Source organism: Aegilops tauschii, chromosome 4 (genome assembly GCF_002575655.3).
Source record: "Aegilops tauschii subsp. strangulata cultivar AL8/78 chromosome 4, Aet v6.0, whole genome shotgun sequence".
NCBI classification, from domain to species: Eukaryota; Viridiplantae; Streptophyta; class Magnoliopsida; order Poales; family Poaceae; genus Aegilops; species Aegilops tauschii.
In genome coordinates, this window is record NC_053038.3 from 239,367,871 (window position 1) to 239,391,342 (window position 23,472).

The following is a 23,472-nucleotide window of genomic DNA, read 5'->3' on the forward strand; positions in this document are numbered from 1 at the left end:
GCTGCGAATGGTGGCGCACAGGCCTGGCGCATCGCAAGGAATCGGCTCGGACTTGGTAAGATAAGTCTCGCACTCAGATTGGCTAGCTGATTGGAGCCTAGGTGTTCATGCTCGCCGCATCCCCGTTACGGCCACGTCGCCTCCCTTTCTTGCCTTACCATGGTTGCTTGAGCGCTAAGGGGGACCTCCTGAGCATCGCGCCTCAGGGGCTCTTACTGGACCTCGGGTCGCACACCTCCAGGCCTTGACCACGGCACGCGACCTGGCATACCAGCGACGGCTGTAGCCTGCCTGGGGACCGGGACCTGTCAGCGTAGAGCGACAAGCCATCGCGAGGGAAGAAAGGGTGGACTGAGCCTTAACAGGTCATGCGTTCACCAAATTTTCATAACAGGGAAGATGAGCGCAAAAGACATTACAGACCCTTTACACGCCCCCGCGGGTACTTCATGATTCTTCGCAGGGAACAAAAGCTAGAACTAAGAGGGATCCTATCTACAGCCTCCCACGGCGGACGCCATCACCAACAGTGGGCCATGGGAGGCCGGCGCCAACCCCATCCAGATCAGCGAAGGCGCCGGTCGGACGCCGCGGCTCTGCTCCTTGCGCGACGAGAGCTCGGGGGCACGTAGCTATCGTCGCTCGTCTCCGGAGTCTCGTAGGGCTCAGGAGAGCTACTGGACTCCCAAGGGTTGCTGCTGCTAGAGTGGCCGCGAGCGGCGGCCCTCCGTGTCAAAGACCTTGAAGAAGAGCGTGGAGGCGCCGTCGTACTCGAAGTGGATCGCGAGGGCGCCCCTCGCACGGTAGACCCGCGCGACCTTGCCCCAGCCGCGAGTCATGAAGATCTTGCCGATGGCGACCACTTCGATCTGTGCTCCGGTCGCCGGAGTGTCGCAGTCGGTGTGCTGCAACCAGAGCTCGAGAGGCCCCCTCGGCGGCATCACGTCGGAGAAGAACCGCGGGAGGCGGATCCAAGAGCCTGGAGGCATCGGCGCCCATAGCACAAGCTCGCGTGAGGAGTCCGCGGCGTGGATTCCAGGGGCGACAACGCGTGTCGCCGTGACGCGGCGACCATGGGCGCGGCACAGGTAGTGCCGCTCGTCGCTCCGTCCTCCTAAGCCCTCGGCTCGGGAATACAAGGGTAGCGGATACCCTGGAGGAGGCCGCTCGCGCCAAGGCCTCGTCACCACCTACATCGCCGCTTCATCACGGCGGTGGACCGACCTCTTCTTCGGTGGAAGCGGCCTCGGATCATCACGCGGGGCCTTTCCCTTCTCTTCAGCGGAGAACCTTCTGATAGGCGCCATTGCCACTGGCGGTGGAGCGAGGAGGAAGAAGCAAGCGAGCAAGGAAGAGATGGGCGACGGGGGCTCCGCCCCCTCCCCATTTATAGGAAAAGAAGGCCAACTGGCGCCTCCCACGATCGCTGGTAATGATGGTTTTCCTTGCATGTCGCAGGGACTTGTCAAGTCGTGCAGTTGCCGAAGTAGCATCGGGAAGCACAGACGCCCACGTCCAATCAACCGCCACGCGTCGACCGAGGCCGCAGGCTTTTGGGGCTCGCGGTGCTCCGTACTTGTCCCTTGGCTTCGCCTCGAAGCCAAGCCCTAGCGCACCTTGGGCCCGGGGGCTACTGTCGGCGTTCTGGGAAAGGGGGTCCCCAGACTTGCCTGCCTGCGGCCCACGGCGTGGCTAAGCCAGCGGGCCGTACGGCCCATCTTCATCAACAAGGCATCCAAGACCCTCGCGAGGGGCCAAGTCTTGCGAGGTGGACGACGCAAGACCTCCTCGGTAGTGTCCTAGTCAGGCGCCCTCACGAGGAGCGGAGATATCAAGGCGGGGCAAACCTCACGAGGCTCTCGTGACGTGAGCCATGACGATCGGACCAGGCGGGCGCCAGCGCGTGCAGCGTCCTTGTTTCCTCTTTGGTGCTAAGGAGGCAAGCGTAGGCGAGGAGTACCGAGGCATCAGGCAAAGGTTGCCATATCGGTGCAACGAGACCAAGACCAGAAGGACGGCAGGACGGAGGTCACCGTGGAGCCCAAGACGGCGTCACCACTAGAGCCTTTCGCAAGCGAAGACCACTTTTTTCAGGATAGCTTGTACTAGCTATCCCCTTTCAAATTTGCCCGCCGTTGTTGGCTCCCTTCCCGCTCAATATTTGGGGAGAGGACCAGGGCCTATATAAGTAGAATTAGCCACCACAGTAGGGAGAGACCTCTTCGGATGAGAGATCTTTTTTGGTCAGATACTCACTCACACATGTTCGGCAAGCACAAGAACACCTCAACCTCAGGAGGCTGTTCTTCCCCTTGTACTGTTCGTCATCAGCCCAAGAGGCAATCCACCACCACACACACTGGAGTAGGGTATTACACCACAACGATGGCCCGAACCAGTATAAATCTCGTGTCTTTCTGTGTTGCGAGTTCATCGGGTTCGTCCGCGAGATCTTAGGGAGCTAGGGCGTGGATCGGTAGGAGGGAAAGACTTCGCGCGCACCCCAGAGTTCGAACCTTAAGGGTTTGCCGGAACCCCACATCCGATAGCATGTACCATCCAAATGCAGCTGCTCCAAAGCAGTCTTATGCTGCACCGCGTCTGCCTCCTCCACCATATAGACAGCCAAGGCTTCCAGCTCCACCACCCCGAGCTCCTGTTCCCACTCCTAATAATTGTCTGTGCTACAAGTGTGGTCAACCAGGTCACCTTGATAGGAACTGCTATCAGAACCAGAATCAATTGGCCCTTCCCGTAGTTGGCCGTGGAAACAACCAGCCCCGCAACAACAATGCCAGGTCTTATAGTCGTGTTCATGCCAACCATGTTGATCTCAATGAAGCTCAAGACCAGCCTGCTACTGTGATGGGTACACTCCTCATAAATTCAGTACCAGCATCAGTTTTATTTGATACAGGAGCATTGCATTCATTCATATCAACTGAGTTTGCATTCATGCATGGCATTAATTACGAAGAGATGAACACTCCGCTAGTGGTACACACCCCTGCGGGCCAATGTCAAACCTCTATGGTTAGTCACAACATTCCCGTTGAAATCGAAGGACTGTAATTCCTTGTCTCTCCCATCATACTGAAGTCCTGTAGCATTGATCTCATTCTGGGAATGGATTGGTTGAAAGCGCATACTGCTTCTATAGTTTGCGCCACTAAGACCGTCCATCTGCTACACCCTTCCGATGAAATAATAAGCTACAATGCTCGTCTGGTTCAGAATGCCGAGGCATGGCTTTATGCATTGAATGCATTGAACGCCGCACCACTCGAGGGCATTGAGAACATTCCCAATGTTCACGAATTCCAAGACGTCTTTCCTAAAGAACTTCCAGGGATTCCCCCTGCTAGAGCTGTCGAGTTCCTCATCGACTTGAAGCCAGGCACCACTCCTATAACCAAATGACCCTACAAGATGCCGCCGCATGCACTTATTGCGCTTAAGGAGGAAATTGACACATCTCTTCGCAGTGCTTTCATTCGCCCAAGTTTCTCTCCTTGGGGAGCACCTTCTCTCTTTGTCAAGAAAAAGGATGGGACAAACCGTCTAGTCCAAGACTACCGTCCTATCAATCAGGCTACCATTCAGAACAAATATCCTCTTCCTCAGATCAATGATCTGTATGATCAACTGGCTGGTTCATCAGTGTTCTCCAAACTCGACTTCAGGTTGGGTTACCACCAGATCCGTGTTCATGAAGAGGATATCCCAAAGAACGCATTCGTGACTCGATATGGTTCATATGAGTACACCGTCATGTCTTTTGGCTTAACCAATGCTCCAGCCACCTTCTCTCGTCTGATGAACTATATCTTCATGGAATACCTCGACAAGTTCATCGTGGTTTATCTGGATGATATCTTTGTATATTCCCAGAACAAAGAAGAACATGTTGAACATCTTCGTCTTGCCTTGGAGAAGCTTCGAGAGCATCAACTCTATGCTAAGTATTCCAAGTGTGAATTCTGGCTTCCCGAAGTAACTTATCTTGGGCATGTCATATCTAAGGATGGTATTGTCGTCAACCCTGAACGAGTCCAGGCTATTCTTGATTGGACTCCTCCGAAGAATGTCAAGCAAGTCAGAAGTTTTCTCGGACTCGCCAGCTATTGCCGCCGATTTGTCGAGAACTTCTCCAAGATCGCTAGGCCTCTGTCTAACCTGTTGCATAAGGGCGTCAAGTTCCAATGGATAGACAAAAGTCAGGAAAGTTTCCAGGCACTCAAAGACAAGTTGACTTCTGCCCTAGTGCTAGCTCCACCTGATACTAAGTAGGACTTCGTCATTTACTCCGACGCTTCCCGTCAAGGATTAGGTTTTTCCTAATGCGAGAGTGCAAAGTGATTGCTTATGCCTCTCTTCAATTGCGCCCTCACGAAGAGAACTACCCAGTTCATGACCTCGAGCTTGCTGCTGTCATTCATGCACTGAAGCAGTGGCGACATTACCATCTTGGTAATCGTTGCGAGATCTTCACCGACCACCAATGTCTGAAGTATCTGTTTACTCAGCCAAACCTGAACCTCCGTCAGCAGAGATGGATGGAGACTGTTGCAGACTTTGACTTGGGTATTTCCTATACACCAGGCAAGGCTAATATAATGGCTGATGCCTTGAGCCGCAAGTATTACTGTAACCACCTCCAGATTCACAAAGTTCAACCCTCGCTTGTTGAAGAACTCAGAAAGCTGAACCTCCATATAGTTCCTCCTGGTGCACTCGCTCCCCCCTCCTCCAGAGTGCTGCAAGATGAACCTCCATGTTATTTCCCAGGGTTCTCTCAATACCCTGGTTGCTAAACCTAATCTCGTGGACAACATCAATATGCTACAAAAGTATGACTCTCAAGCCCACAATATTAAGCGCTACCTCACTGAAGGAAGGTCCTCGTTCTTCACTATTGCTGATGATGGCATCTTGTACTTCAAGGGAAGCCTAGTGGTGCCATGTTCATAGGAAAACCTGGATATGACACAAGAGGTTATGAAAGAAGCTCATGATACGCCTTTGTCTATTCATCCCGGTAGTACAAAGATGTACCAAGACATTCGTCGGAGATCCTGGTGGTCTAATATGAAGCAAGACATTGCTCGTTATGTTGCTGAGTGTGATGTTTGCCGTCGTATCAAAGTAGAGCATCAAAGGCCAGCTGGGACTCTGCAACATATATCTATTCTTGAATGGAAATGGGACCATGTTGAAATGGACTCCGTCACTGGATTTCCCAAATCGCAGAAAGGTAATGATGCTATTCTTGTCATCATTGACCGACTTTGTAAGGTTGCACATTTTCTGGCGGTCAAAGAAACGATCACTGCTAGCCAGCTTGCAACTCTCTACATGTCCAGAATTGTTTCACTTCACGGTATTCCACTAGTTATCAGTTTGGACCGTGGCAGCTTGTTCAGTTAAAGATTCTGGGCAAGTTTCCAAAAAGCTATGGGAACTCATCTATCGTTCAGTATTGCGTTTCATCCTCAGTCATAAGGGGAAGTTGAACGTGTCAACCAACTTCTCGAAGACATGCTTCGAGCTTGTGTAATTTCCTTTGTCAAGAAATGGGAGGAATCTCTCCCGTATGCCGAGTTCTCTTATAATAATAGCTATCAAGCCAGTCTGAAGATGGCCCCCTTCGAAGTGCTATATCGACGAAAGTGCCGAACCCCTCTGAACTGGTCAGAAACCAGGGAACGTCCACTCTTCGGTCCGGATATTATCCAACATGCCGAAGAACAAGTCAGCATCATTCGTGAGAATCTCAAGACTACTCAGTCACGCCAGAAGAGTCGGTATGACCGCCATCACAAAGACATGGTCTATCAACCTGGCGAAAAGGCTTATCTTCGAGTTACACCAATGAAGGGTGCTCACCGCTTCGGGATCAAGGGCAAGCTAGCTCCTCGCTATATTGGTCCATTCACTATTCTGGAAAGGCGTGGAAAAGTGGCATATCAATTGGAGCTTCCGTCAAACCTTTCTCAGGTTCACGATGTGTTCCACGTGTCACAACTCCGCGGCTGCTTCAAGGACCCAGTCCGAGCAGTGGATCATGAAGTGCTCGAGTTGCAACAGACCTCTCCTATAAAGAGCATCCGATCCGCATTCTCGACCAAGCTGAACGCCGCACACGTCAGAAGGCGTCAAATTCCTCAAGGTCCAGTGGTCACATCACTCTGAAGACGAAGCCACTTAAGAATGCGAGGATCGAGTGCGTGATGAATACCCCGCACTGTTTCCTTCTACCTTCGAAATCTCGGGACGAGATTTCTTGTAGTGGAGGAGAATTGTAACGCCCGGATAATTATGCTACAGTAAACCTATGCTAACGATGCCACATCACCCCTGTTACTGTCGCTAATCTCGCGTTAGTTCAAAATGATTCGAATTCAAATTTGAATTTTTGTCAAACATCAAAAGTTTTCGAACATCAAAACTAAAATGTTCGGAATGTGGCTTATTACATATACTAAATTAGGGGCTACTTTCATAAATTTATAAAACTAATATAAATGTGAAACTAAAACAGAATAGTAAAGTAAAAACAAATAGAAAAGAAAAGGACAAACATAAAACAATAAAAAGGAAAGCCCCTTGGCCAACTGGGCCAGACGGCCAGCCCAACCGACCCCCCTCCGATCAGGCCCACTCCCCTATTCCCCCTTGTCGCCTCCTTGCCCGCACCCTCTTCCCCCGATCGCGCCATGAACAGGGCGCGTCCCCGTCGCACCACCTCGCCGTCCCCGCCGATGGGATAAGATTGCCAGCGCCACGCCTCCTCGGGTTCTCCTCCCCACTCAACCTTGCTCTCCCTCTCGGCCTCTCCCTCTCCCCTCAGATCCACCATGCCGCTTCCTTCTTCCCCACCGCATCCGAGCGCCGCCATGACCTCGCCACCGTAGAACTCGCGGCCACCGCGACCTCCTCGCCTCACCACCGTGCCAGCTCGCTCCGCCTTCGTCCTCTATGCCGTCTGCAACCACCGGAGCGAGACAGAAGCCACTGCGGGGAGCAGATCGAGACGCCCCCCTTCGCCTCTGTCGCCGGCGAACTTCGTCGTCTCCGGCAACTGCTGCTACTAAGTCATTCACCGACCTCCGTGTGCCGCTCGGTGAGCTTGGCTACCAACTCCATCGCCTCGGGTCCTTTCAAAATTGTTGGCAAAAGAGGCGATCTTGGCTACCAACTCGAGCTACCATCCAACTTCTCTAATGTGCACGATGTGTTTCATGTGTCACAACTTCGCAAATGCTTCAAGACGCCCGAGCGCATAATCGACTTCAAAGAGATTGATCTTAAAGAAGACTTGTCTTATCATGAGCATCCCGTTGCCATTCTTGAAGAAACCGAGCACAAAACTTGCAACAAGTCGATCAAGTTCCTTCAAGTTAAGTGGTCTCACCATTCCGACCGAGAAGCAACCTGGGAACAAGAGGATCATCTCCGTTCTGAATAACCCAATTTCTTTCGTTCTTAGATCTCGGGACGAGATCTTCTTTTAGTGGAGGAGAGTTGTAACACCCCATTTGTAACACTTCCCATGTTGGCATATATAACTTTGTTCATGATCAAATTCCATGTGGGTCTATCCTTGTTGGCTTCATTTTGTTTTGCCTTGTTATTTTACTTATTGCAGTTTCTTGTCGTTTCTTGTTATATTTCTTTATGCCATCATATGTTGCATCATGGTCATATCAAGTGTTGCATTGTGCTTATGGAATATTGCATATCCATCCTTGTCATGTGCATTGTGTGATTTCATGCATGTTATATTGTTGCATGCTCCATGTGTGATCCATGCATCATCACCTCCCCTTCCTTCTTCTTTCCTGTTTTGCAGGCGGCATTATTTCCCACCTCCATTAATGTTCATCTTTTCCCTAGAAATCTTATACCACGCTAGTTACCTCTCTGTCAAATTTCATTCCATTTGGAGTTGATTTGGTTGGGTTAAAAAATGCTTCAAGTTTGAATATTATTCAAACTTGTTTTATCTTTCTACCTGTAAAAATGCCCAAGGCAATTTATTCTATTAGTGTATAGTCCGAGGAGCTTGGCAATATTTTAATCTCTCCCAAATTCCTCTTCTAGCCCCTTGCACTTTTCTCTTTGTTTTTCTGTTTGAGGAAAATGAAACAAAGAGAAAGAATAGCAGCAGCCTACCTGGGCTTCCCTCCAGGCCTCCCAGCGCAATAGCCGCCACCAGGCGCGAAGCCCAGCCCACCAACGCTAGCCTCTGTTCCTCTTCTTCCTACTGTACGGCAGCACATCCGGCATGTCCACGTCAATGCCCCGGTCGATTTGACGGCCGTCCGGCGCCATAGAGGCCAATAAGACATGTCCTAACCCTAGATCTAGAGCCCCTCGTAAACTTCCTCCCCTCTCTTGGCCTCGCTGCCGCTCAGGTAAGCGCCACGCGCCTCGCCGTCACCCTGCCCACCATGACCCGAGCGAGCAAGAGCTCGAGCTCGGGGTAGCCGTCCACGTCGCGCCTCCAACCCGCCCGTCGCCGTGGAGAGGACCGCCGACGCCCCCGCGTCCTTCTACCACAACACACGCGTCGCCACGGTCCCTAGATCGACCGCCTCGACCCATCTTCTTCCTCTTCTTCATGGACAGCAAGTTCACCGGAGTTCCTCGCCATCTCGCCGTTGATCTACTGCGTCCCCGGCCACATCATCTCGTCATAGGTATACTAGGTATACCCACCTCCCTTGATTTCTTCTCAAGTCGCTGCCGGTCTCCGTAGACGTCGCTAGGGTCGGGATCTCGTCGTGATCTCAACGCTCCGGTGAAGTCTGAAGCTGTAGTGCAGTTTCTGTCCTCTGCTTCCGGCGCGCCCGCGGCCTTAGCAGTTGCAGTCGACACTCTGGCCTCGCGCTTCCTCCGCAGCCAGCCCGCGCCTCGCTGTGCCTTGCTGCCGTCGCTCGTCGCGACTTGCCGTACCCCAAGTCGAGCACGAGCTCGAGTTTGAGTGCCCCGGCAAGCCCGCACCCTGTCGCCTTGATGCACCCCTTGCATGCTCCGGCTCCGCCTTCAATCCCGTACGCCCGCTACCACTTGCCGAGCACAGAGTAGCCGTTGCTGTCGCCAAAGTCGCCGTCGTTGTGTTAACATCACTCTTCTCACAGAGATCTATTCCTCATCAATTAGAACTACAAGCCATGGATTCACCAAGGTCTAGCCATTACAGAGGAGAGGAACACGAGAGGGAGGAGATACAGAAGCAGAGGAGGCCGAAGCCGTCCAGTTCCTAGCCAAGTTGTTCGTAACTCTATCCCTTGTATTTGTAGTTGCCGTGTTGCTTGGCTACCGAGCAGCCCAAGCCCAGTAGTTATGGCCCATTGTCGATCCCATGCGAGAGCAGGGGAAGTCGCTAACATTCCCCCCTCCTTAATTTTCGGCTTGACCTCAAGCCGACGCCATGTTGAACCACCAGGATCCCATGGAACTTGAATTTTGCTGGTGGTAATGGGCTCGTCGTGGTAGCCGTAGTCGAATGACGGGATGCACTTGAATGAGGACGATGTAGTAGTTGTGGCCGTCGGGGTCTTGGCCAAGGTAGCAGACGCAATAGAAGGTTGGAGCTTCAACCTTCATCCCTGCTGTAGCTTTAGCTTGTGCGAAGGACCTCAGTGTTTCTACATGAATTAGGTGTCTTGTCAATAGTAGAGTGCTCCAGAACCATTGGCCAGGAAATCTTCCATAGGAACACTCTTCCCCGACGAGCCTTCTGCCGTTAGGATACTGTATTCTTAGGCAACTGAACTCGTCCATGTGAAGATAGACTAGCACTCTGCAATGACAGCTCCCCCTGTTGCAGCTACCATTATTCCATGGAGCAAAGAATTCTCCCCCAAGAACAGGCACATAAGAGGAGATCCTAGCAACATGTCGATTGGCTGATGCCAGAGCCCATGGTCTGGTTGTAAGCAGGATATGTTGTGGTACGACATCGCCTGGATCCCATGGAAAATACAACTCAGGGTATGTTGCGGCAAGAATTTGTTGCTTGGACTGTTTGATGATATCCATGTACTTCAAGTTAAGTGACCGTGCAATCTCCCATTGGACATACTCCAGACCACATTGAATAACATGCCCAGTTTTCATCATCATCTGGTCCATACAGAGCATGGCACTTGTCTGTCCCTCTTCAAATACCGGTGGAAAGGCCACTACCATTACCAAGCTTGTGGTTAAGAGGTTCAGAGTAGCACACCTCCTGAACTGGAAACTTGTTCGTTGAAAACATGGGCGGTGTTGAATGGAAATTTCCAAACAGAAGGAATATGCGCTAGGCTGCACGCCCTCTGTTTTCCTTGGCTGGAACACAATTCTGGTAGCCCATAAATCAAGAGCAGGAACCTGCCTCCCAATCATACCAATCAGCTGCATATATTCCTGATATAGCCCCATTCCAGGCCTCTCAAAGTATGCAAGCCTCATCGCAGGAACAATTCGTGAAAAAACTACAACACGAAAGCTATAGAAACAAGTACCTTCACATTGTTCGGGTTGAAATTGGGGACGGCAAGGACTGATTATTATGCATTCACCGCAGCTTGCATCGCTTCCTAGAGTGATCCCCATGCTTTTATCCAACAAACACGCACTATAGATGTGGCAGCCCAACAGAGCTTCAAACGAACATTCATCTCCAAATAGCAAACACTCCATGGAAAAGGACCAAGCAGGTGCCCACTGGAAATCCTCAAGAATGACTCTTCCAATAGAATATTCAGTTCTGTGCTGGTTCTGAAAAACATTTGTAACTGAATCTGACTGTTCAGAATAGTGTAACTGGTGGCCATAGAAAAATGTCGTCCAACAAGGCCTTGGCTTCTTCCTATGTAATGCTGCAATTATATCTCTAGTTGACATATCAATCTTCAAACTTCCAATGGACCTCTCCTGATGCACAAGGATGCACTGAAAGATCGTAGTACCATGAGCAATAAGGAGCACCACTGATGTATCATGTTCTAGTAAACTGCATCTGTTCTTATGCTCGTAGACTTGCAAAGTCAGTGCCCACACTACTGCAAAAGAATTTGTACCCTCCCAATAGAATTGTCGAGATATGCCAATTGATTTCTTCAGCAGAGAAATTCTGAGTGGTACACAAATAATACCTTGAGGTGGCAGCCATGAAAGCTTGAGTGCTTCCAAACTTACTTCCGCAATCAATTGCCAATATGGTCTCTCTATTATTATTCCCTTGCTCTGAATCTCACAGCATAAATTCCCAATCACAGTAGGTGCATCTCGCTTCGCTAGTAATAAATCAAGAGTGCTTGCACTAAGAAATTGTGTGGCAAAACAAAAAAGATCTGATCACTTGAATACAGTTGGATTCAGCCGTGATGTTTGAACTCCAGGAACACTATAAATCACAGTGAGAGGTGCACTCCCTGTAGGTTCCACTATTTCCAAGTCTTGCAATTACCCTGATAACTGCATAACATACAGTGTACCTTGCACGTTGAACATTCTACAAGTTGTGCTCCTTGCTGGAGTCCACGGTGTGTGCAGTGAATCCACACCAATTAGCTTGTGCTCGGTGATTGATTTAGTTGGGCGAAGGGCTGCAGTTTTGACCTGGTTGGTAGTTCCAGGGAACTCACAACTGTTGATGACATGAAGCACACAGGGCATGTTGGCATCTTGTACTGAATGTTCATATTCTTTGGAGCGCTCCTGCTGTTCATGCGTGACCACGGGGTCGTCATTCAGGCCTTCTGTCGAACACTTGGGCGGCGTTCTGATAAGCTCGAGAACATCTGATGGTTCAAGGTCAAGGCAGCAAAGCTCAGGAACGACATCGCCGGTGACCTTGGACGAAGCTGACATTGTGGCTGGAGCTGTCGCTGACACCGACATGGTGACGGCGCGGCTTGCGCATTGCGTCGAACACGTGGTGTGCACCACGGCGGAGCAGCCACTGGTTGTAGGGAGCGCGAGCGAGTTCATCGCTGAACAGGCGCCCGAGATGTCCAGTGCGGAGGTCAGAGTTAAGGTCGCGGCTGTGGGCTCGAGGTCGGTGCAGCCACACTCGGTGACGACAACGACGATGACCTCGGACAAATTTGATGCAGCGGTGGGAGAGGCGAGGTCGTCCGCCACTGGAGCAGTTGGGGTCGATGTGGTCGTCGACTCAAGGTCGAGGTACTCGTGGTGCCCCGCCCGCGCAGACTGTAGCGCCGCGGCAACGGCAGCCGACACCTCCGATGCTACCGCCGCCAACACCTCGGAAGCCACCTGCGCCGCGATGGCTGCAATACGGATGCCAAACTCGGCGCGACGCCGCGCCTGATTGTCTTGGTCCATCCACTCGGCGAGGCGTCGCTGCTGCGGGTCCTCTACCGACGTGAACACTCGATCAGGGCGGCCAGCCCAAGCTGATCCCCGTGACATGGCTGGAGATCGATTACGGTGGGGAAATTTTGTGTGGATTTTGCGTGGAGGAATCGATTGGCTCTGAATACCAATTGTTAACAGCACTCTTCTCACAGAGATCTATTCCTCATCAATTAGAACTACAAGCCATGGATTCACCAAGGTCTAGCCATTACAGAGGAGAGGAACACGAGAGGGAGGAGATACAGAAGCAGAGGAGGCTGAAGCCGTCCAGTTCCTAGCCAAGTTGTTCGTAACTCTATCCCTTGTATTTGTAGTTGCCGTGTTGCCTGGCTACCGAGCAGCCCAAGACCAGTAGTTATGGCCCATTGTCGATCCCATGCGAGAGCAGGGGAAGTCGCTAACACAGTGCCTCGGCCTCGAGAATGCAGCGAGCCCCACCTTGGATACGGTTCAAGAAGGGCAAGACACGCTCTTTAGCTAGAAACGCACGAATAGCTCAGTGGCTGAAGCCATACTCCAACGTGTAGTTGACCAGGGTTCGAATGTATTCCTATGTGTCAATGGCACCAAGGACCCACTGGTCATACAAACACACAGCCCCTTCTTTTCTTTAATGTTTTTCATATTTTTCCCGAAATTCCATTTCTGGGAAGGGCTGACTTTCCAAATCTGTCTGTGTCCAAATCTGAGCGTTCCACATTAGGCAGATTGCCATTTCTATCCATTGCCATTTTTGGCAGTGTTTTGCAAATACATTTGTGAGCAGGGTACGAATCACCTTCTCCACATAATTTTGGTTTGAGTTTTTATTATTTCTCATGTGTGTCAATGGCACCAAGGATGAGGACGCGGAGTATGTGATCGCGAGCTCCTGTGAGCTCGGAATCACATCCGTCCAGAATAGCTGTAAGATTGGAAACATTGACTGACCGGACCAGGCAGTGGGGATATCTACACAGCCCCTTCTTTTCTTTATTGTTTTTCTTATTTTTTCCCGAAATTCCATTTCTGGGAAGGGCTGACTTTCCAAATCTGGCCGTGTCCAAATCTGAGCATTCCACATTAGGCAGATTGCCATTTCTATCCATATCCATTTTTGGCAGTGTTTTGCAAATACATTTGTGAGCAGGGTAGGAATCACCTTCTCCACATAATTTTGGTTTGACTTTTTATTATTTTTCATGTGTGTCAATGGCACGAAGGACGAGGACGCGGAGTATGTGATCGCGAGCTCCTGTGAGCTCGGAATCACATCCGTCCAGAATAGCTGTAAGATTGGAAACATTGACTGACTGGACCAGGCAGCGGGTTCACACGCAGCAGTAAAAAAAGGTTAAATGTGCTGGCATGTGGGCCTGAGGGAACGGAAGTGCGGACGCCGTCCATCGTGAGACGACAGAGCCGTGGATCGAGTAGCTGCCGGCGTCCTGATCCGTGGACCAGATCACCGGATTCCTGTAGCTCCGTGACGTCGCGCAGTAAATGCAGGTAGGTGCGCCGCTGGTAGGTAAGGCAGCTAAATCGGGGTAAGTTTTCTACTCGGGCGGCCGGACAGTGGGGATATCTACTGCGGCGACGGCGGCAGAAAGCTCGGAAGATCACCGGCGGCCATGGAGTTCCTGATGCAGCCTATAAACAGGTCAGAATCTGATCTACGCCCCCCTTTTGTTGAAGTGGATCTGCTTGTTTCACCGGGAGTGCATCGCCCCGCACTTATAATTCTTGTGGTATTTTACAGACCACTGCTAGAGGAGGTGAATGACAACGACGGCAGCATGGAGCGGATGCGGTTCGCGGCGATCGCCGCACCAGGGTTAGATGTTCCACCGGGGAACATAAAGACAAGGAACATAACACTACATGGTTTCCCGCGACTTCGTTGGGGCGAGGAGACGCCAACGAGAATGTTGTGGGAGACGCCAACAGTGTCTCCACCGCGACTTCGTTGCTTCGCCGGTTCACTCTGATTCAAACATAGAGTCTGCTGGTGCAAGGAGATGCCACAATACATCTTACGCGTGGGACGAGAAATTGCCCTGCAACTTCATGCACTCATGCAGGGTTTCCCGCTTTGTTTTCGATATGGTGTGTTGTGGGATATCGGCAGCAGCAGGAGCAATGAGTATTGGACTTGTGCAACGGTAGAAATATGAAGCAATGTATGACAGTACTGTGCAACATCCGAGTTCGTTAACAAACCTTGGTAAGGGGAATCTTCAACTTTTTCCCATCGAAGTGATGTGTGATGTGGACAGCGCACGCTCCACTTTCATTTCTGAAGGAATAAAAAATGCTTAGAACCAAAGAATGGCTTACTGTAATTCGAGACATAGTTCATAACTGATGTACTGATTAAAAATGCTATCCGCAAGGGCAAGGAACTTCAGCTTCCATGCATCTTTCTTGACTGGCCAACCAGCATAGTACTTAGCAAAACAATTGAGCAACGCATCATGTAGCTTCCAAGCAATGATCTCGTCTCTTGTCTCAGTTATGAGTGGTTGGCTGTTCTTGCTATACATGGGATCAATGACATATATGACGCGGGCAACCATGTCCTAGAATATCACAATCCATCCCTCAGGTCGTGGAACCGGCGTGAAGAACTACAATACAGACAAAAGGGACATGGGTGCAAACTTATGAGCAAAATGGATCTACATGAAAAATATGGCAGGGGTAACACTGAATTGCACACACAGTTAGTGTGGCGTACCAGCTAAGCGGATGTGATGTCATACTGCAGTACCATGGCGCCTAGTGCCTTCTGTATGGACATCGTATGCAAGTAATCTTGTTCAGATAAAACCAGACTCTGCAAACATATATATATATATCAGCATCGCCCAGCAACAATTACATGTTTTTTGACTGAATTTTCATAAAAAACAACACAGGACTTACTGAAAATTCTGGCTCCAGAGGGTGCCTCCATGTCCGGTATGGGGAATGTTTATCGGCTTCCTGATCAGCCTGGCAATATCTTCTGATGATGACTGACATGAGCTTGTGATCAATTAACACGTCTCCAACCAATTGTTGTTTGAGTGCTAGCCCAGTGATCCGTATAAACCTTGGGTTCTCATGCACAAGGAAGTTCCAGGGCATGAAATAAGTGTGAATGGGAAAATTTTATTCAGCCACATACAGAATCAACAAAAAGAATATCTGAGCGAGTAAAGATTCATATAAACACCTGGAAAGAACTTCTGGCGGTGCAGTAGCAAAGAACTCTTCTAGTAGTTGAGAAACATAAGGCTGAGGTGGGCACGGGACAACACCCCTGATCCATGGGTCTGTCTGAAAACCAGGCATGTGGACATATTTCTGTCCTGGTAGTCCAGCAGTCCTTTCTCCAAACACAGTTGTGCTGCCATCATTCGGAAGATCAATTAATCTTTCACTGATTTCCTGCATGGTATGCCTTGCAAACTGAAGTATCCCTGCTTTCAGTGTTGCAAGCAAATCATCATCATGTCTTGGCCTTTTTGTTGTTGATCTGGCAGTACCTCAGATGCAACCCTGGTTCTAGACATGTCTCCTACCACATGAGTAAAGGTTTTCCATTCAAATGACCGCATTGCAAAGTACAATTAGGACAACAACGATGATAACATGAACATTCTGCACCTTTGCATGCAGACATTTCTAGCCTGACCCCTGGAATTTTTGGCCCAGCCGGAGTCGTCATTGTGTCCGCTGCATAAAAAGTTAGTACTCAGTCAGCTGAATGTGCATGCAAAACCAAATGTGGATTAGTTTCTTCATTGCACTGTGCTGTTCATGCACCTGGTGATGTCTCAATTGCTATTGCTCTTGCTGGGCAGTCAGTAAAACCACGGGCAAAACAGCAAATGCACCTATTGCTAAGTGATGTCATGACTTTGTCAACAAACTTGATCATGTCTGCCTGTATGTTGACTCGGGCCGTGTTGATTTCACGCTGACACTTGGCATTCTGCTCCTTTAGCATGAATGTTAACTCATCCCTGACCTAATGCAGTGAAAGAACAGGGACAACAGCTTCAGAACACAACAGCAGATAAAAAGTGGAAACAATGAATACTCCCAGTAGACATATTCAGCAGTGATGCAAATACACATGGAAGATGTATTATGCACCTACCAGACTTGGGTATCGGTTGCGTAGGTGGTCTGCAAAATCAACTGGACCCAACACACGTAGTGGTGTCTGCACATCCATGAGGTTGGCTGCTACTGAATAAGAATCATGAAACGACCCTGCTCTCTCATTCATTTGGTTTCCATGCTCCTCATTTAGACTGGTTGGCTGGTGAAATTTGCCAACTTCTGCTGCCTGATTCGTGGCGTCGTCAACACCTCCACATAAATTGCAACGAGCATAGCACAAATCACTAACCTGACGGATCTGAGATGGAAAACATATGATTGTTAAAGGCAAGTGAATAAGTAAACAAAAATAATTAAATGATTGTGCTTTCAATTAATCAGTGTCGTCGCTACCATGCATTTTGAGTACGAAGTAGGGCCCTTCCCCAAGTCAGTTCCCATTGTAATCATCGTTATAATTGTGGCCTGGTCAAACTCACTGATCCGAGGAAGGACATTATGCTTCTTATTGAAAATTCCTAGGTCCACATTGTCGAGGAAAAAGACCTGAACACACATAGTTATGAACAAGATAGGCATGAGAGCTGGTTTGCGCATAATTAATACTACAAGTAAGAACTTATCTGACCTGCAGAAATAGATGACAGCCAACAAGGTTGGTGTTTGGATTATTGGCCATCATATCATTCTTCAAACGGCAGACTGCCTCGATCAAGAAATCCAGGAAAAACTCACACCAATTGAATTGCGATATATTCTCTGTGTTCGCAAGTGCTCCCCAATAATCTATAGTCCCATAATCGTGTTTTGTCCTGGGTGCCAGCACATGACCCATCACAAAAATGACAAATGCAATTTGGAAGCAGTCCTTCTCAAGCTTGCTGGACGACTCAGCTATCTCACGCATGAGGAATTCCTCGGCAGCACGCATGCTATGAACCCCAGTCTTGTCCATCCCTAGTGTGCCCTTTATGAAACTTATTGCCTCTGGCTTAATGAAACCATCACGCCCTTTAACACTACGATGGCCACATGGTATGCCAAACACCTTGTGCACATCCTCGTCTTTGATTCAGACAGAACAATTGCCCGACGCCTAACGGATACCTTGCTCATAACCCAGGCACTGAACTTCAGGTTAAGCTTCTGAATAGAAGGAAGTTTGAGCATGCCGCCAAACCCAATTTCAGTAACGAGCCACCTCTTGTAATCATTGAACGAATCGATTACTTCAACTGCTTTCTTGAGTAATATCCGAGACGAGGGGGCTGGAGGTGCCTGTTGCTCAAGTGGTGGATCTGGCTTGTCCATACCCTCTGGCGCTCCCTCGCAACTACCAGCGTCAGACATGATGCCTAAATCAAAGAAAACAAAAATTGAGCTTCATGGAAAATGTCGGAACTTACTGGGATACGAATCATACATAGCATAGATGTATATAAAGTTGTATACCAATCACACAACAACTGCAACAAGAAATTCTTCCACGCATGGTGCCCATCAATTACATTAACTCGAGCGGATCCAGAGTCACAAATCCAAGTCAAGTGCTGTACAAATCCAAACTAGTCTAACATTGTGCGAAGATCCAGATTTATATGAGATCCGGTGCCCCTTTTGAATGCAGCAGAAGTTCTATTCTGCAAATCTCCTATGCCATGGAGGGAGTGGATCAATCTTAAATACAGTACGAGCTTACCAAGTAAGGTTGTGCCGCCGGATGGGGTCGCCGGCGGGCACCGAACCGGTGATTGCTCGTGGGGGACGACCTGATTGCGGGACGGGCAAAACAAATGGCTGTAATGGGGATCGGTTGGTGGGTGGGGGGTGGATGGCGCGGGTGAGATAAGGTTCGGCTGGAGCTGGTAGGTACAATTTATTGTGACCGGCCACGTGTCTACTACTACGCGTGTCCCTCCTATTAGGTACAATTAGTGTAGAAATTACAGATAAATACTAAATATATCATTTGGTTAAGTAGAACAAAGATTGATCCATAATTCAACATACTTGATTACTCATAAGATGACCGAATACATGAGTCTTACATGGATAACCCTCACAAATTTAATTCCCTGGAGCTACCGTACCACTTCTTCATTGATACTACCTAATCTAGTGATTAGGACTAGTACATCATCAGTGCCTACGTCTATCTGCTAAGTAGGAATACTACTTTCATCACCGCCAGCAGCAGGAGAACCACCACCAAAAGAATGGCCGCATCTAGAAACACAAGCACATGAAGCGCGGAGGCTGACGACCCCCCTTGGTTGACCATGGTTTGTGCCCTCCACGCTTGAGTGGGCGCTGCAACGCCGCGGATCTGCTCGCCTAGACGAACTCTGCGGTGAAGGTAAGATTGCGCCTGAGTGCTTCCGTGGACTGCCTGCTGTGCCGTCCCCAAATGGAAGCTGAGCTCTGCGAGGTACTCCTCCTTAGTCCTCATGTAGTTGCAGATGCCAGCCAGCAACAAAAAATCAGATCGCCAACGGCAAGGGCTCGAATTAGAACTAGATTTCGAGGATGCTCGCGGTTAAAAAGATACAGAAACGACTGGTGGGATCGAACTCACATCTTTATTGACGCACTTGTAGAAACGAACTCCATCATTCGCTCCCGAACGAGCGATCCAGGTGAAGACCCGTCCACCGCACTCCGGGCACCTGATGAGCGGGGGCAGATCCTCGAATACTGTGGTGGAGGACGATGAAGACATGCTCTCCGGCTAGATTCTGGTGGTATGCTCGCACTGGATCGATCGGCCAAGCTACCCGACGCTTCACTTGTTCCGCAACTAAAAAGAGGAGGAAAAGTAGTGTCGGAGAAGATTGGTAGTTGGCAACCGTGTTGCCTTAAATGAATGCAACGGCTCAGTGGGGACAGAATCGTTGACGGAACGGTCCAACTCGTCCTCCCTCCGTCTGATCCGCCGCATATCTAACTCACGGAGTTACCTGAGCTGTGGGCCATGCCCTATTTCGGTGAGTAGCAAAGAGGATCATACACGTCACCACGGCACAGATCACGAGATATATAAAAGGTGTTGATTCCGAGAGCCTGTGAGCTCGGGCTCACATAAGCACTTTCGCACCAAGGACTCATTGGTCATACAAACACACAGCCCCTCCTTTTCTTTATTGTTTTTCATATTTTTCCCGAAATTCCCTTTCTGGGAAGGGCTGACTTTCCAAATCTGGTCATGTCCAAATCTGGGCATTCCACATTAGGCAGATTGCCATTTATGTCCATTTCCATTTCTGGCAGTGTTTTGCAAATGCATTTGTGAGCATTTTTCTTACAGCAACATATCTTTATTAGATATGTTTTTGGACTAGAAAAGTCCCACTAATCCATTGGTGGCATCCATTTCATCATTTGAGAAAGTTTGCACACATGTCATTTTACATCACATTGTTGTTTTGTCATTTATGTGGATAATTATGCAAATATAATATGTGATAACTTTGTACATGAACATGCTCTTTTACATGCCATACTACTGCTAGAATTTGTTTCATGCTATGAAATGCATTGTAGGAGTGCAACAAGCTTGCAAACATGCCTACTCAAATCTGTTCTTCCATGCCATGTTTATTTTGCCAAGTCTGAAACCTTTAGCATAACTTTCTACATGTTTATTTTGCTAAGTCTAAAACTGTTATCATTTGTCAGTTTGCCATGTTATTTTGGTGATGTTCTAGTGAGTTTTAGAAATAGTTCAGTAATCATGTTTTGTAGTGTTTGTCATATACTTCACTTCCATACCTTTTTATTTCATGTTTAAGCCCTATTGCATATTCATGTGATGCATCCAAGTTGGCATGTCACTGTTTTGACAGTTTTGCATTGCATATCATATTGCTCACCGTTTGAGTTCCGTGCATCCGTTTTCGATCATCTTTATATCGATTTCAATAGAAGTCTTCCAATATTTCTAGTGGCATGCTTGGATTACCAATATTTTTCCCACATCATTCCTGCCTTCATATTTTCCTTCCCGTTATCGTACCCCTTCATTCCGGTAGAATCGTAGCTCCGTGCATACCGTTCTTCGTATGCATCCTTGGTAGTTTTGCATGTAGAACATGTTCTTTCCATGCCATGAGTGGTTGTTTATTGTATGCTTGTATTTCTTTGGGTAGTTTTGGGAGACGAGTTCGAGTCCGAGGACCCTGTCGAGTACATTAACGAGGAGCAAGGATTCGATACCAGTGAGAACATTGCAGGCAAGATGATCATTACCCCCGTTATCACTACTATCTTTGGTTGCTAGTTGCTCGTTGCTATGGCTATGTCGCGCTACCTACCACTTGTTTATCAAGCCTCCTAAATTGCCATGACAAACCTCTAACCCACCTGCCTAGCAAACCGTTGTTTGGCAATGTTCCCACTTGCTCAATGCCTCTTATAGCATTGCTAGTTGCAGGTGCAGTGCAGGATGTTCCATGTTGGGACATGGATATGTTGGGATATCACAATATCTCTTATTTAATTAATGCATCTATATACTTGGAAAAGGGTGGAAGGCTTGGCCTTTTGCTTGGTGTTTTGTTCCACTCTTGCCGCCTTAGTTTCCGTCATACCGGTGTTATGTTCCTTGATTTTGCGTTCCTAACACGGTCGGGGTTTATGGGCCCCCCTTGACAGTTCTTTTTGAATGAAATTTGCATAGGGAGTAATTAACCCGAGGATTCTTAATCAACAACCCGGGCTAGTGCTCCTCATGAGTGTTGGTCCAAACCGGGAAGCCTGCGGGGCCACCACGCGGAAACTCAATGATAGGTTCTACTCGTAGCTTGTCCCATCCGATCATGGCCTGAGATGAGATATGTGTGGCTCCTATCGGGGTGTCGGCACGTCTGGAGGTCTTGCTGGTTTTGTTTTACCATTGTCGAAATGTCTTGTGAACCGGGATTTCGAGCTTGATCGGGTTGTCCCAGAAGGAGGTTTTTCCTCCGTGGATCGTGAGAGTTTGTGATGGACTAAGTTGGGAGACCCCTGCAGGGTTTGATCTTTCGAAAGCCGTGCCCGCGGTTATGTGGCAGATGGGAGTTTTTGATATCTGGTGGTAGTGAACTTGACACTAAACTCGATTAAAATACACCAACCATGTGTGTAAACGTGATCATCTCTTTTCGACGAAGTTCGGGAAGAGAATACGGCAGGGTTATGATTGAATGTATGTAGCTCAGGATCACTTCTTGATCATTACTAGTTTGCGACCGTATGCGTAGTTTCTCATCTAATTCTGGTATTTGTAAGTTAGCCACCATACAAATGCTTAGTGCTTGCTGCAACCTCAACACTTAACCATGCCATTCCTACCTTAAGCTTTGTTATTTTTGACACCGTGGGTGATATAATTGATGAGTCTCCGTGGCTCACAGATTACTACAAACACAGTTGCAGGTACCTTTGAGTCAGACACAAGAGATGCCACTGAGCTCTAGTGGTAGTTTGACGAGGATCGTGCGCGATTCTACGTCACCTATCCAGACGATCAGTAGTAGCGACTAGTTGGGTCGGTCGGGGTCTAGCTTGGGTGGTTGTCTCTTTTATCGTTTGTGTTTTGTCCGTAGTCGGACCCTGCTTTTCCTCTTGAAGGATTGTATTAATTGATGATATTTGTGTGACATTGTGGCGATCGTAAGCGAAAGCTCATATTCTATCTATTCAGTACATGAGATGCGCAAAGATACAACCAGTCTTGCGACCATACCAATATGCGCTTATGCCCCAAGTCCTGCCTCAACACGTGTGGAGTATAGTTGCATATTGGGCATTACTAGAGGAGATGGGGGTGTTGAAGATATTGATGGAGATTGCCCTCCCCAAGATGGGAGAGTTGTTGGTGATGATGATGACGATGATTTGCCCCTCCAGGAGGGAAGTTCCCCCGGCAAAATCGCTCTGCCGGAGGGAAAAAGTGCTCCTACACAAGTTCCGCCTGGAGACGGCGGCGCTTCGTCTCGAAATTCCTCCCCTTATTTTTCTAGGTCAAAATCACTTATATACCGGATGAGGGGCACCGGAGGTGGGCCGAGGAGGGCACAACCCACCAGGGGGCGCCTGGGCCTCCTGGCGCGCCCCGGTGGGTTATGCTCACCTGGTGTCACCCCTCTGGTACTTTTTGGCTCCAATATATCTTATATATTCCATAAAAACTCATCGTAATGTTTCAGCTCATTTGGAGTTGTGCAGAATAGGTAGCCTGACGTAGCTTTTTCAGGTCCAGAATTCCAGCTGCCGGTATTCTCCCTCTTTGTGTGTATCTTGCATATTATGAGAGAAAAGGCATTAGAAATACTCCAAAAAGCATTATTATACATAAAAACAATATAAATAACAGTAGGTAAACACGATGAAAAATGGACGTATCAACTCCCCCAAGCTTAGACCTCGCTTGTCCTCAAGCGAAAACCGAAAGCGAAGAACATGTCCACATGCTTAGAGGGAGAGAGGTGTCGATAAAAACAAAATACGGACATAGAAGCATCATGTAAGTTATTATAACAGCAACAAACTTTAACATAAAACTTTTATCATAGACTTCTCATGAATAAGTAACAATTCATCACAACATCGAAGTATAAAACATACACTCTATTGGAAACCAACTAACTATGTTCTCAGTCAACTTTGCAACTACAATTCATCATCTTTTCAGGAAGGGTCACGTATCGGAGCCATTAGGCAAGTCCACATACTCAACCATCATAGTCTTCTATGATTGCTAACACGTACTCACCGCATACACATGAGCAAAATGCTTCAACCGGACACATTGAAAGATAGGAGCTTATAGTTTTGCCTCCCAACGTATTCACCTCAAGGGTGATGTCAACAATAATAACTCATGCCACCCATATCCAACTGGATATATGTGCCTAGATCTGTCCTCACCACATGATGCTTGCCAAAGTAGAAAATAAAAAGGAATAGAGAGAAAAACTTTGACTCTTGCATAAAAGTAAATACATAAAAGTAAAACATAGGCCCTTC

The 23,472-nt window shown here is 48.5% G+C and overlaps 1 protein-coding gene and 1 long non-coding RNA gene across 4 annotated transcripts; both read right to left on the bottom strand.

Moving 5' to 3' along the window:
• Positions 1-12,497: 12,497 nt before the first annotated feature.
• LOC120962930 (uncharacterized) lies at positions 12,498-18,287 on the bottom strand. 3 transcript variants are annotated; one of them, XM_073496518.1, is made up of 10 exons: positions 18,167-18,287; positions 17,096-17,822; positions 16,861-17,013; positions 16,502-16,765; positions 16,165-16,369; positions 16,006-16,074; positions 15,280-15,916; positions 15,092-15,190; positions 14,725-14,981; positions 12,498-14,650 (listed from the first exon to the last, which is right to left on the bottom strand). In XM_073496518.1, exons 2-7 carry the CDS (start codon positions 17,420-17,422, stop codon positions 15,825-15,827), a joined length of 1,110 nt encoding a protein of 369 aa, XP_073352619.1. In that variant the 5' UTR covers positions 17,423-17,822; positions 18,167-18,287; the 3' UTR covers positions 12,498-14,650; positions 14,725-14,981; positions 15,092-15,190; positions 15,280-15,824. The 3 variants fall into 3 exon arrangements, with proteins under 3 accessions (XP_073352619.1, XP_040242999.1, XP_040243000.1); XM_040387066.2 differs by having other exon boundaries at positions 14,612-14,981; positions 15,280-15,448; positions 15,572-15,916; XM_040387065.2 differs by having other exon boundaries at positions 12,498-14,981.
• Positions 18,288-18,456: 169 nt separating this feature from the next.
• Positions 18,457-19,460, bottom strand: LOC120962481 (uncharacterized). Its single transcript, XR_005753242.2, has 2 exons — positions 19,043-19,460; positions 18,457-18,888 (listed from the first exon to the last, which is right to left on the bottom strand). It is a non-coding gene; the product is annotated as an uncharacterized lncRNA (long non-coding RNA).
• Positions 19,461-23,472: the final 4,012 nt, after the last annotated feature.